The 15295-nt window shown below is 43.3% G+C and overlaps 1 protein-coding gene across 1 annotated transcript in view; it reads right to left on the bottom strand.

Annotated features, from left to right (window-relative positions):
• Nucleotides 1-15295, bottom strand: part of CDYL2 (chromodomain protein, Y-like 2) — a 116552-nt gene that overhangs the window by 17281 nt on the left and 83976 nt on the right. Inside the window, exon 4 of the mRNA XM_011990121.1 lies at nucleotides 12051-12268. Coding sequence (XP_011845511.1) covers nucleotides 12051-12268 — 218 coding nt within the window. The remainder of the gene's footprint in view (nucleotides 1-12050; nucleotides 12269-15295) is intronic.

Here is a 15295-nt window from a genome sequence, read left to right as displayed (position 1 = left end):
TTCAGACAGCAAGACAGCCAGAGGCCTGACCCCCTGAGGGGAGAGGCCAGGGAATCTGCTTCTGCCTGTGCAGGGAGCCTCCCCTGAGTGCAAGCATGAGTCCAGAGCAAGGAGAAAAACACTTATCACAGCCAAAGCCCTCCAGCACCATCCCCAGAGCAGGCAGAAGAGTGCTAATAAGGAGGCAGTGTGGTCACCGGCTGCGGATCTGGAAGCCTTGCCTGGAGTTGCTCAATCCCTGGTAAATCTCTGCAAATCTTGTTCTGGCATTTGCTTATTTAGCCCTTTACAAGACGTGGAAAAAATCCGTGCACAGCCCAAGTAAGGGATGTAAGCCATCTCTAGATGACTCAATTTGATTATTATACACCCTTGCTCATCTTTCATCCAGCTAATACCCCACATGGTTTGCAGGTGCCACATGGCAACTGGCCTTTGGCATCAGATCCAGACCTGGGTTTAATGTCCCACAGGAGTTCCAAGCCCCTGGTCCAAATTCTGGCTCTGCAACTTACTAGCCGTGGGACCTGAGCCATGCTGATTATTCATCCTCAGTGTCCCCATCTGTAAGTGGGTGGACCCACTCTCAATGTCTCCAGTGAAGAATAAGTGAAAGGAACGGTTATGCTATGGCCACCTGCAGGTTCACATTCCTGGGAGGTAATGATGAATTCTGGATAAAAGGCATTTTGTTCCTCCTCTGCATGCCAGTTAAGGTGCCATCTGACGTGGAAGAACTGTGCCGGCCACCCTGCCATCATGGGACAAGTTCCCCTTATCTCCTGCATGTGTCTCCTGCATGTATGCCCTAGGATTTTTAGGACTCTATGACCTTGTCTTGGGCAGGTGGAGGGCAGGACAGAATTTGGGAGACAGACACAGGTGCCCTTGGTAAGTGGTCAGACCAACAAGTGCTACCTTAGTAGTGAACATGTACTGCAGGCCAGGTACCCTGCTACGTGGGCTCCGGCCTCCCCAGCACCAGTGAGTAGGCACTATTCTTCCTTCCAGACCAGGGAACAGATGCCTAGAGAGGTCGTGACACTAGTCCACGGCCACACAGTTGGTAAGTGTTAAGAGGTGGATTTGAGCCCTGGCCTGGCTCACACAAGGCCTAGTCTATGCACTTTGACACTGCAGATTCCCACTGTCTGGCCATCGCCTTTCATTCATGGAGAAGGAGGGCAGTCAGCCCCAGAGCAAGCAGCCAGCCCAGGGAGGGACAGGCAGGGGTGGGGCAGCTACGAGAGCCCAGAGCTCCCAGTTACCACCCTGCAGCCTTCTTTGAACGTCTTGCCTGGGCCAAGCGCATATTCACCTAATCACCTTTGCACGTGCCAATCTCCCCACCCCTTGTGGGATTGCCCAGGCTCCTTGATTCTGAAAGTCCTTCTATGACCCACCCTATTCTCCTCCCCCTATTCTCCCTTGCCCAGCACCCCCATTTGTTTCCTTCCTTTATCATACATTTACCTGTCTTACCTACTACTTATTTGTTTCCTGCCTTTTATGTGTCCACACTTGCTCAACTGTTATTTTAATAAAGAAAGGAATGGCATCTCTCTTATTCCCCACTGTATACTCAGAGCCTAGCACAGTGCCTGGGGTATGGTGGACACTCGAGATCTGCTTGTTTAATCACCCTCATTAGCTCCTTTCCTCAACTTCAGAAGGAAACTCGGCAGGCTGCTTGCTCACCCACCTAGAAGCTTTTACAAGGCCAACTCAAGACCTGTGAAAATCATTTAAAAGACTGAAGAGTTTGCCACCAAACAGTGTGCACCCCATGAAGGCTAACTGTGTTTACGCTCTTCAAAGGCATGCAGCCAGGCTGTTCAGCTCCTCATCCCACGAGGAACTATTTTGGATGAGCCTGAAGGTTACAGAGCACTTGCCCATGAGTACTTACACCCCCAACCCCTTGTGAGGTGGGCATTATTATTAGCTCCATTTTACAGAAAAGGAAACTGAGGCTCAGAGAGAAACATGACTTTCTCAAGGCAACGTGTCAGGAAGTGGTACAGCCCGCGCTAACGGACTGGCCGGCTCAAAGTTTCCTGCTGAGATGGTTCAGGCTCTTTCTGCCCCAAGCACTTTCCAACTTCACTGCTCAAAGTGTGGTCCTTAGAACAGCAGCATCACACCCCTCAGGAGGTGGCCAGAAATGCAGAGTCAAAGGCCCCAGCCCAGACTTACAAGGGGTTCCAGAAGGTCAACATGGGCCTCTGGGTCTATGGCTGGGCACAAGCTCCACTTCTACCCCACAACATCTTGGGTAATCTGGAGTGAAATCATTAGCCTCTCCTGGTCTCTCTATCTGTAAAATTCAGAGCTACCTCAGATTAACCAACAAACAAGATGCAAGTAGACTGCTTAGTGCAGTGCATGGCGCATATCCTGCAAGATGTCCCCTTTTATATACTGACCCTACAGAATAGGTCGGGCTCTGCTCCAAGCGCTTTCAAACCTCACTACTCAAAGTATGGTCCTTAGACCAGCAGCTTCACATTCCCAAGAGCTGGCCAGAAATGCAGAGTCTTGGGCCCCAGCCCAGACCAACAGGATGAGTCTCTGCATGTTCATGGGACCTGCAGGGAATTCATATGCATGTTACTGTTTGAGAAGCGCTGCTTTACGATGTGAACTCACTTAGCCTTATGAGGGAGTCACTTGTTTAAGCCCCATTTTATGAATGACAAAACCAAAGTAAGTGACTCTGAGAAGTTTACAAGTATGGGGTGGAGCTAGACTAGGACTTGGGAAGTAGGCTTTGGGGCCCATGTCCTTCACTGCAGGCTAGGCTGCCTCTCAAAGTACCAGGGCTTTTCATCTGAAGACCTCCACATGACAGCAGTCTGGCTATGGGAGCAGCAGGGAATGAGTTCTGTGGTGCTCAGGGGAAAGCAGACCCTTCTCCCCTCCCAGACTGTGGATTTTAGGATGGAGCCAGGGTCTGAAGCTGATCTCCTGCCACATGCTACGTTCTGAGGCCCAAGCATCATTCAGACCCTCCAAGTCTGTGTACTAGCTGAATCAACCGCGTTACAGCCCTGCACACTCCCCAACTCCTTCCAATCATAACCTTGCAGCAACACTGCACATCTTGACTATACAATGTCTCTTGGGTGCCTGGTATTCAAAAGGACTCATGGCAGTCTGGCCAGGCTGAAAACGTGCTGGTTTTGGAGACAAGAAGCCTACGATGGAATCGGCTTTACCACAAACAGGCTCGGCCCTTCTAGTCCTTCTGCTACCTGTTTGCCATACCATAGTCAGGACAAGCCACTCCAGCAAATAATTTATTTTTGCTGCAGGAAAACTCTCCCATGAGAAGCTAAAACTCCAAGCCTGCCTTGTATGTGGATTTGAAGTTCTGAGTTACCACATCCACATGGGGAATAATCCACAGATAAAATTTGACACAGAAATTGGACACAGGCTAGTAATATCCCTGAGGTGTCTGATGGAAATGAATGTAAAAGTACTCTGGGGAGAAACTGCAACCCAGACTGCATGGGAATTATACAGGAAAAAAACTCCTAGCTGAAGATGAGCTCACAATCAAAAATCACAAAACACTTGAGAAAATACAAGCTGGCACACTCAGCAAATGAGAGGATTACCTAACATGACTTCAAGTAATAGAAGAATCCAAAACAGACTCTAAAATAGGGGTGTTTAAAATAATCACAGAGAGGAAAAGAGACATGAACAATAAGAAAAGAACAGGAGAATATGGGGAAAAAATAGATTTGAGGAGAAAGAAACTTCTGAAAATGAAAAACAAGTCATGGACGTCTGCTAAGATCAACAGCAGATTAGGTGGTGCTAAAGGGAGCATAAATTAACTGAAAGACCTGAAGTAATTGACCAAAATGTAGCACAGAAAAACAGAGATGGAAAATATAACGGAGAGATTAAAGACAAGAATGCTAAGATTTAAAATAGGTGCTGTACGGATTCTATCAGGAGATCACAGAGAAGAGGAGAAAGTCAATATCGAAAGAGATAAAGGATGACAATTTAACAGAATTGATGAAAGATCCACTAGTTTCCTAAGGCTGCTATAAAAAATTACTATACATTTGGTAGCTTAAAATAACATAAACTTATTATCTTATAGTCCTGTAGGTCAGATGTCTGATGCAGGTTTACTGGGCTGAAATCAAGTTGTCAGCAAGGCTGCATTCCTTTGTGGAGGCTCTAAGGGAGAATCATTTTCTTGCCTTTTCCAGCTTATAGAGGCCACCCACATTCTTTGGTTCATGGCCCCTTCCTCCATCATCAAAGGCAATAATGTCCATCTGGGTCTTCCTCACTTTCTCAGTTTGTGTCACTCTGACAGATTCTTCTGCTTCTCTCAACTACATTTAAAGACCTTTGTGATTACCTTGAGCCCATCCAGGTAGTCTAGAATACTCTTGATTTTTAGGTTCGTTTACTTGGCGGCTTTAACTGCTTTTTTGAACCTTTATTTCCCCTAGCCATGGAACCTAGCATAGTCATAGATTCTGGGGATTTGGACATGAATATCTTGGGGAGAGGGCTTCTATCTACCACAGACTCGAATCCTAAAATTTAAGAACTGAAACAAAAAGCTAAGCAATAGAAATAACAGTACATGCATGCACAGACATATCATATTTGAACTTCAGAACATCACAGACAAAGCAAAATCTTAAATACATTCAGAGGAAAAAGAAAGCTTACCTACAGAGGGCAAATATTTGACTGGAGGCAAATTCTACATAGCAGAAATAAATTCCAGAAGGTAGCAGAATACAATTGTCAAGGTGCTGAGGAAAACAACTGTCAACAAATTCTTCACTCAGCTAAATTCACTTAAAAGGAAGGGTAAAAATTAGGCATTTTCAGTAAAAGAATGTTTACCATTTTTAGACCTTCACTAAAAGAACTAAAAAGGAATGTACTGCAAGAAAAAGAAATTATATTTGGAAAGAAAAATTGACATGCAAGGAATAATAACCAGCAAAGAAACTGGTGGCTCAAGCCTGTAATTCTGGCACTTTGGGAGGCTGAGGCAGGCAGATTGCCTCAGATCAGAAGTTCGAGGCCAGCCTGGGCAACATGATGCAACCCCAACTCTCCTAAAAATACAAGGAAAAAAAAAAGGAAAAAATTAGCCAGGCATGGTGGTGCATGCCAGTGGTCCCAGCCATTCAGTAGGAGGATGGGAGGCAGAAGTTGCAGTGAACCGAGATCGTGCCACTGTACTCCAACTTCGGTGACAGAATGAAATCCCGTCTCAAAAAAAAAAAAAAAAAAAGGAAAGAAATTGGTGAATGTGTTGTTAATATAAGAACTGACTATAAAAATCATAATACTGATATTAATTTGAGGGCAGAGGTTGGTATGGCGTAGAACTGTAGTAGCAGGCAATAATATTGTAGAGGATAAGAGGAGGAATGAGTAGAGTTAGAGTATGTCAAGGTTATATTCAGAAGTGGTGGAGGTAATTACACTTAGCCTTTGCTATGTGTATATAATTTAGGGATAACTTCTTAAAAATACATGAATTACAACGAATGGGGGGGAGGATAAAATAAAGAACACCCAATCACTGAATCGTTGAAACAAGAGCAGAAAGTATACAGTGATAGAAAACAAGGCATGGCGTGTGCCTGGGTGAAGCTTAGAGTCTAACAGAGAAGACAGTAAGTGAGTAAACTTCCAAAGGATCATTATTAAACACTCCAGAGGCATCACCACAGCATATGGAAGTTAGGGGGAACACTGGAAAAATATTGTTTTTTAAGGTTAAATTTTTAAAAGAATTCCCATTTCTTAAGCACCTAGTAGTGCCAGGAACTGCACCAGGTAATTTCCACGTAATATTTTATTCCAAACAAAAATCTGGTAAGGTAGGAGATGGTATTTCAACCTTGCAAGTGACACCATGAAGACTCAGAGAGGTACAGTAAGATGTCCAAGGTCACACCAGCAGTAAGAGGCAGGACCGTGATTTAAATCTCATGCTAACAACTCTTTACTTTCTCCTACTTCATACTGTTGGGTGATTTTTTAAATGGATAGGATTTTAGTAGAAAAAACAGGACTAGATGTCAATCTGAATTGAGAATCTCCAGGCCTGTGCCCTGCTGGAAGGATAGAATAAGCACATTCCAGCCTATTTGGGTATAAGCAACAGATACTCATTTTGGACATCAAAAAAGCTCACAGGCCACTATCTTGTGGGTCCTTTCATCCATCTGCCTCTAGAAATAGATACACTCTCACCTATACATGAACTCTATTTCTCTGAGAGGCAAATAAAAAAAAGAAACCCTGCTGTAAAGAGGTGAACTGGAATTCTATAGATGACTCAGAGAGTAGCCTCTCTGGCTAAGGCCATACTTACCTACTTGTCAATTTGTTAAGAAAAAAATAAGAGACCAAACAAAACAGCCATCTCATTTATGAATTAATTTGAAAATAAATTTGCATTTTATTGATACAAAAGAAGTACATACTATACTGTTTTTCATTTTTTAAAAAGTTATATCTAGTTTATATCTCTTTTCTTTCCTTTTTGGTGTTGGTAATTCAATTTGGACAGATGGCTAAGATTCTACCTTCTTGAAAGACCCCAAATTTTATAATGTAACTGGTTCATTTAAAGTAAAATGTTCTAAAATTAGTCCACATTCTCTTGCCTTCTTAAACAGAATATACTGTATGCATATAACTACTTCTCAATGGTCACCTGCTGGCCTATAACAGAACATTCCTCTTAGAGGCTTCTGGGATGTGATTCTACAACAAATAGTCCTGAACTGCTATGCATTTTGAAGTCCTAAATATGTCCTGTAAATTCATTGCTCTCATTATGCACTTCCTAGCTGCCACTTGCGCCTGCTATTAGTTGTCTGCTGGAGAGAACAGACTCCCCCTCTATGACTTCTAGCTTTGGATCCGGCATGTGTTTACAGCCAGACAATCAAATTCATTAGAATGGGATGTAAAAGAGGAATCAACCAGGGTTCCTCTCTGTATACTTCATCAGAACCTGCTGAAATCCAGTCACACCAGGCCCATCTTAAATGCAACCACCTTCAAAGGAGATTTCCCCATACCCAAGACTAGATGCGCACTCTCCTTTCTCCCAAAACCCTGAATACTTTAAATCCCTGTTGTGATTCTTCTGACAAACTCCCTTGTAGAATGTGCACTTCTTTACTGTATCTTGCCTTCTATGTGATTTAAACCCCTGGTATTCACACCCTTCTGTAATCCCCACCCTCAAGAGAAGATTGGACCTAGTGACTGGCTTCAACAGAAGATGCCAAAATGATGGCATGTCACCTTCAGGAGGAGATTAGGTGACAAAAGGACCATCCTCTCTTGCTATCTTTCTGGGAGTTCTTGCTCTGAGGGAAGCAAGCTGCTTTGTCATGAGTAGCCCTCACAAGAGGCCCACATGGCAGGGAACAGATGTACCCAACAACCACATGGGTGAGCTTGGAAGTGAATTCTCCTCCAGTCGAGCCTTCGTGTGAGACTGCAGCCCCAGCCTCCACTTGACAGCAGCCTTGTAAGAGATCTTGAGCTGGAAGCATCCGGCTGAGCCATGCCCAGATTCCTGACCCACAGCAATTATGAGACAACAAGTGTATGCTGTTTTAAAATGCTAAGTTGAGAACAATCGGCTACACAGTTATAGATAACTAATACAATCCTTTAAGAGCTAAAATAGTATACTTACACTCTTTATATCCCTTGTAGCACCTAGTCCAGACCCTTTCACATAAAAGAATTTAACAAATGTTTATTGAATTAAGAGAATGCCAGTCTTTACCTCCCAAGAAGTTTACAGTCTAATGGAGGAGGGGGAGGATATCAGACATTTAACAAGTTACCCCACAAATATATGTAGACTAACAACTGTGATAAGACTTGCCGAAGTGATGGCCGAGCTGAGATCTGAAGGAACAGCAAGAGTGAGGGAAGCAAGGAGGAAGAAAGGCCTGTTCCAGTCAGAGGGACACATATAAAGGCCCTGGGGCAGGTGTGGGCATGAAAGCAAGCCAGATGACTGGGGTACAGGAGAAGAAGTATGTGAGGCAGGCTGCACAATGAGGTGGGACTGCACCACACTGAGGGTGCTGACTGTCAGCCAGGGTCATCAGGAGCCATCGACACATTTGGTTGGGGAGGGGTGTGCGTATAAAGGGTTGACTTGGCCACAGCTGCATTTCTGGAAGATCATTCTGCCTGCCTTATGCAGAATGTATTACATGGCAGGAAGCGTGAAAGCAGGCAGACTTATGAGAAGGCTAATTACAGTGTCCAGACAAAATAGCCTAGTAGTGGACTGTAATGGTCACGGTGGAAATAGAAGTAAACATATGAAAGAGCTATTCGAGAATAAAGGTGAACCGGCCTGGAGACAGGTTTGGACATGGGGCCATGACAGGAGTGGTGTGAAGGGGCTCCTGCCTGTCTGCCGTGTTCCTGGGAGTGGTGGTAGGATTGTGGGCTGAGGCCGAGGGCACTGAAGGAAGACCTGGAGTCTTCTCCCAGTGGGGAAGTGGATAAGCTTTCAATCAAGGAGAACTTTGTGTAACCTGTTTCACTGACTCTCTCCTTAAGGGGCATTTCTGTTCATCTCCTGGTTCTCTGCTGTATCCCAGACAGGAGAAATATGACAATAAATCCACTGGCTTCAGAATCTATTTATTGCACACAGTAATGTATGAATTTCTGGCCTTGAGGCCAATCCAACCAATGTCACCTATACAACTAGAAAAAGTAGTTTAATTATAACTACGAAAGTGGTCGCCTTCTGGTTCCTCCATTCACAAGCAAGGCAAGGTCTGCTGCTGGACTTTAAATGGCCTCTGCTTCATGTTATCAGTGATAGGAGCATTTATTAGATACCTCCTGTATGCCAGGTACTTTGTGGGCCCCTGTGCATACATTATCTCTAATCTCGCCAGCAAAATACTGTAAAATTTCTATAAAGGAGGAAGCTCAGAGCAGCAAAGTAAATTCTCGAGGCAACAGCATGGTAAGTTGAAGGCAGGATTGGAACCCAGGTCTGCTAGACTAAAACCTGTATTCCTCCTCTCACGCAGCCTCTTCATTTCAGTAGGACCTTCATTAGGGGCTGCTTTACGCAGTCAGCTGGCTCACCCACATACTCAATCCCCTTCCACTGCTGAGACAGCTGAAAACACCAGATCATTAACTTGGACTGTTTTCCTCCTGTTCTGTAACTGACCGACGCTGATTAGGAAAGGAACCTCAATTAACCAAGCCCGCAGCTCAGGAGGTGAGAACCTGTGCACCTCAAATCAGTCGAGCACAACATGTTTTCCACGATGAGTGAGCAACAGTTACCACCACCCAGGGCTGCTCCACAGAGGGAAGGAGCTGGAGACTTCACATGTGTTCAGTTTGTTGAAAGAAAACGCTGTGCCTTTTCCCAACATGCTTTTAGAAAGTAGTGAAGTAGAAAGAATCTGGGAAAAACTGGTCTGTGCAGATGTCATGATGAGCTTAAAATAAGGAGGTTTCCAGGTGCATAAACATATGAAGAGCTGTTTTCGGGGTGGACTGCACGCTCTGGGCTTCTTTGAATTCTACACAGAGGTCTACACAGCAGAGAACCCCAGGGATGCTTCTGTTACAGGTGGAGGAAGGAGAAGCCCCCAAAACACCAGCTCAGAGAAGAGGCAGCACACGACTACCACCCCACAACCCCAAGGCTTTAGCCACAGTGCTTCCCTCACCATGTGTCAATCATTCCAGATGGCCACACACACAGCCTTGTAAAAGAACCAGGGTCTATTTCAACCATAATAATAACACAATCAGAAGTTGAAGATCACAGCACCTCCCTCTCACCCATCCCACTTCCTGTGCCTCCCTGAAGGTACGGGGTACACTGGGCAACGCCAGGCCATTCTAGTATCCCAATGTGAGTGAGTGGTCATCCCCTGACTGCATCCCCCAAAACATACCCTTCTCATTAACCTCCCATTGCTATTATGAAAAACAGAGTCCGGGATATTTCAAGGACAGAAAAGGGGTCTCGGAGTTAAATGTCTTCAGTGGGCCTGGCACTGGGATGAACGAAGAGACAAAAGGGTGGGCAAGAACAGAACCCCTGCCCTCCTGGCACCTACTTGGTTAAGCTGTGAGACCCTAGCTCAGTTGGGTTGTTTAAGCCTAAATTTTCTCCTCTGTACAATGTGGATCATAACAATCCTACATCAGAAGGGAGGTGATGAGATGACACAAGATAAACAGCAAATACAAGGAACAAAGAGCCCCTGCTCACTGGCCGTCGTCACTGTTATCGCCATTTACCACTGTACTGCCCTACCCCAGGCACCTTGTAGGAAAAGGCTGCTTCAGTGGAGCATCTTCCCACCTTTGTGCCGTCAAGAATCTCTTCCCTTCTCCTGCCATGTACCCTGTATTTTGAATGATGTTGTCAACCTCGCTGCATTAAGTATTCATTGGTTCCCTATTTTATTCACCTAAGACATAAGCATGATTAATATTTAAAAAGTAATGTAAAAAAGCAGTAAAATAGACTTCATCAAAACTTAAAAATTTGTTTCTCATAGGGCACTATCAAAAGAGTAAAAAATCAACTCTCAGAATGGTAGAATATATTTTCAACTCATATATCTGATAAGGGCTTACTATCTAGAGTATATGAAGAATGCTTAAAAGTCAACAACAGAAAGAAAAGTGACCTAATTTTAAAAATAGCCAAAGGATGTGAAGAAAAAGGAGAAAGAGAGATAAATGGCCAATGCACCCATGAAAAGATGCTCAACATGACTAGCCATCAGTGAAATGCAAACCAAAGCCACAATGAGACACCACCTCACACGCACTAGCATTGCTATAATAAAAAAGACAGACATAACAAGTGTTAGCGAGGATACAGAGAAACCAGAACCCTCACATACTACTGGTCAGACTGTAAAATGGGGGAGCCACTGTGGAAAACAATTTTTGCAGGTCCTCGAAAAATACAGTAAGCAATATGACCCAGCAATTCTAACAGCTGGAAAAGATCCAAGAAAATTCTATTAGAAATTAGAAATATATCCAAGAAACCTGAAAATACATAAATATAGGTTCACATAAAAACCTGTATATAACATTTGTGGAAATATCATCCATAAAAGTCAAAAGTAGAAACAACACAACTGTCCCACAAATAGAAAAGTTGATAGATAAAATACAGTCTATTCACACAATGGAATATTATTTAGCCATAGAAAGGAATGAAGTGTGGATACACACTACAACACGGATGAAACATGAAAACATGCTAAGTGAAAGAAGCCAGACACAAAAGGCTACATACTGCACGTTTCCATTGATACAAACTGTCCGGAAAAGGCAAATCTATAGAGACAGAAAGTAGATGAGTGGTTTCCAGGGTGTGGGGAAAGGAGAATGGACGGAAATTACTATTCCACGTGGGCAAGGTTTCTCCTTGGGGTGATGAAGACGTTGTGGAATTCAATAGTGGTGACGCTGGCACAACCTTGTGAAAATACGAAAAATCACTGAATCGTACATTTTAAAAGGGTGAAATTTACGGTATGTGAAATCGATCTGTCTCAACTACATATATAATATGTAGTAACATATATTATATGTATTATAAACTGAGTGAGATACATGAACTGAGTGAATTATGCCTGCAGCAAACAAATATGACATGCTGATGACAACAAAGTTTAGCTGCAAAAGCCCAAGATGTGACATTTGGGTTCTGAGTCTGCCCTTTGGCTAAGTCTATGTCCACCATCAGTTCAGTGAGTCCCTCTCCCCATGGTCTTCATCTATTAAGATGAGATGGTATTATTACATGGTCATAAAAATCAAATGGGATAATGTATGGAAAATGATCAGCAAATTGTGCCTTGCAGTCAAATTTTTATGCATGCTGGTTACCGTCCTCAGCATCCTGGTGGAAGGAAGCAGAAAGCCAATGTGCCATGCTGAGTGAGAAGGAGCCACAGCCCAGCCTGCCCGTCCCTCTGGCTGCCACCCCTTACCTCAGGTGTCAGGGCATTGTTATCCGAGGTCTGACTGGACAGCAGGATGTGCGTGAACCCTTCTTCCTTCCGCACGACGATGTCTCGAAACCGACAGTTGCTTTCATTCTGGCGGACACTGTACCTGAGCCTCTTGTCAAAGACGTAGTCCTTCTCCGCTTCCAGCTTCCTCTTCACTGGACTATGCAGGTTCAATCCCCCGTTGGTCAGAGCAGAGCCTTCCAAAACCAGATAAACAATGTAAGAAACCGAAACGGGCCACAATCCTAGAAGGACGTGATCAGAGGACGTTGGGATTTCCAATGGAAAGGCTTGGATGTGGCTGGGACACACCACCTCCTCCCCTGTGCCACCCTCTGTTCTAGGAAGAGGGAAGATGAAGAGACAGGCTGAATTCCTGCATCTCCAAATTCAGAAGAGGACCTAGAGGGCTCTTTGTGAAGGCCCTGTGCAGTCCTCTATTCTATTCTCTCATACATCAGCTTCTGCTCAGATTCCTTGGCCACAGGGAATCCACTGACCACCATGAGAGGCAGTCCTCTCCACTGGTGGATGCCCATGAATGATAGGAAATTATCAATAAGGGCAAGACCAGCAGCTAACCTTTATCCAACCTGTATTATGTGCCAAGCACCATCCTCAAACACATCACGGGCATGATCTTAATTAATATGAGAATCAGAGATGGGGCTCTGGGACCCCCCAGTACTTCCTTGGGGGCTGCCTTGAGATGAGAGGGGTGAGTACCAAGCAGGCAGTGTCCTTAGGTCTCTCTCCTCCTCTCGCAAATCAATTGCAACGGTTTTGCATTTTTCTCTTTCACATATTAACATTCACAAATGGCCTGAAAGCGCCCTGCTGAAAAAGTTTGAAAACTAAAAACAGAACGATCCAGATGTATAACGGTTCCCAGTCTCCAGCCTCACACAGGATACATCAGGAGCTCTGGGGTGTTCTAAAGAAAGCAAGGCCAAGCCAACACCTCCAAACCTCCATTGGAAGCAGGTACAGAAGAGGCTCAAATGTGTATTTTGAAAACATTTCCCAAATACCTCCATCCAGAGAGAGAAAGAGAGAGAGAGAGAGAGAAGGAAGACACAAATTACCAATATCAGAAATGAAAGAGGGGGCATCACTATTGATGTTATAAATCATACTACCATAAAGACACATGCACACGTATGTTTACTGTGGCACTATTCACAAAAGAAAAGACTTGGAACCAACCCAAATGTCCATCAATGATAGACTGGATTAAGAAAATATGGCACATATACACCATGGAATACTATGCAGCCGTAAAAAAGTATGAGTTCATGTCCTTTGTAGTGACATGGATGAAGCTGGAAACCATCATTCTGAGCAAACTATTGCAAGGACAGAAAAATCAAACACCGCATGTTCTCACTCATAGGTGGGAATTGAACAATGAGAACACTTGGACACAGGGCAGGGAACATCACACACCGGGGCCTGTCGTGGGGTGGGGGGAAGGGGGAGGGATAACATAAGGAGAATTACCTAATGTAAATGACGAGTTAATGGGTGCAGCAAACCAACATGGGACATGTATACATACGTAAAAAACCTGCACGTTGTGCACATGTACCCTAGGACTTAAAGTATAATAAAACATAATAAAAATAAAATAAAAATAAAAGGATAATAAAGGAATACTAAGAAAAACTGCTCTGCCCATGTATTTGATAACTTAGATGAAATTTCTTTAAAGACACAAACTTCCAAAATATATACAAGGAGAAATATATCATCTCATCTGAATAGGCCTACAAAAAAGAAATTGAAGGAATTTCTACTAAAGAAATTGAATCAATAATTAATAATCTAACAAAGACAGCATCAAGCCCAAAGAATTATATGAAACATTTCTGGAGGAATTAATACCAACTCTCCACAAGCTGTTCCAGAAAACAGGTTAAGAGGAACACTTCCTAACTCATTCCATGAGGCTCGAGTTGCCCTAATACCAAAGCCAGATAAAGACGTTATAAGAACACAAAATAGTAGACTGATATCTCTGATGAACACAGATGGAAAAATAATCTTCAGCAAAGTATTAGCACATCAATGTATTAAGAGAACTATATGCCACAATCAGGTATAAAAAGCTGGTTCAATATATGGAAATCAATGTGATCCACCATATCAATAGGCTAAAAGGAGAAAAACCATATGATCATATCAATTGATGTAGAAAAAGCATCTCACAAAATCCAATAGAAAGGGACTTCCTCATCCAATTGTCTCTGTTAGGAGATAACATGATTGTATGTTTAGAAAACCCTATCATCTCAGTCCCAAATCTCCTTAAGCTGATAAACAACTTCAGCAAAGTCTCAGGATACAAAATCAATGTGCAAAAATCACAAGCATTCCTATACACCAATAATAGAGAGCCAAATCATGAGTGAACTCCCATTCACAATTGGTACGAAGAGAATAAAATACCTAGGAATACAACCTAAAAGGGATGTGAAGGACCTCTTCAAGGAGAACCACACACCACTGCTCAAGGAAATAAGAGAGGACACAAACAAATGGAAAAACACTCTATGCTCATGGATAGGAAGAATCAATATCGTGAAAATGGCCATACTGCCCAAAGTAATTTAAAGATTCCATGCTATCCCTATCAAGCTACCACTGACTTTCTTTACAGAATTAGAAAAAACTACTTTAAATTTCATATGGAGCCACAAAGGCGCCTGTATAGCCAAGACAACCTGAAGCAAAAAGAACAAAGCTGGAGGCATCATGCTACCTGACCTCAAACTATACTACAAAGATACAGTAACCAAAACAGCATAGTACTAGTACCAAAACAGACATATAGACGAATGGAATAGAACAGAGGCCTCAGAAATAACACCACACATCTACAACCATCTGATCTTTGACAAATCTGGCAAAAACAAGCAATGGGGAAAGGATTCCCTATTTAATAAACGGTGTTGGGAAAACTGACTACCCACATGCCAAAAACTGAAACTGGACCTCTTCTTTATGCCTTATACAAAAATTAACTCAAGATGGATTAGACTTAAACGTAAGACCTAAAGCCATAAAAACCTTAGAAGAAAACCTAGGCAATACCATTCAGAACATAGGCAAGGGAAAAGACTTCATGATTAAAACACCAAAAGTTATGGTAAGAAAAGCCAAAATTGACAAATGGGATCTAATTAAACTAAAGAGCTTCTGTACAGCAAAAGAAACTATCATCA

This window comes from Mandrillus leucophaeus, unplaced genomic scaffold (assembly GCF_000951045.1).
Source record: "Mandrillus leucophaeus isolate KB7577 unplaced genomic scaffold, Mleu.le_1.0 Scaffold37, whole genome shotgun sequence".
In the NCBI taxonomy this organism is placed as follows: domain Eukaryota; kingdom Metazoa; phylum Chordata; class Mammalia; order Primates; family Cercopithecidae; genus Mandrillus; species Mandrillus leucophaeus.
This window is presented reverse-complemented; position numbering and strand designations above follow the sequence as displayed.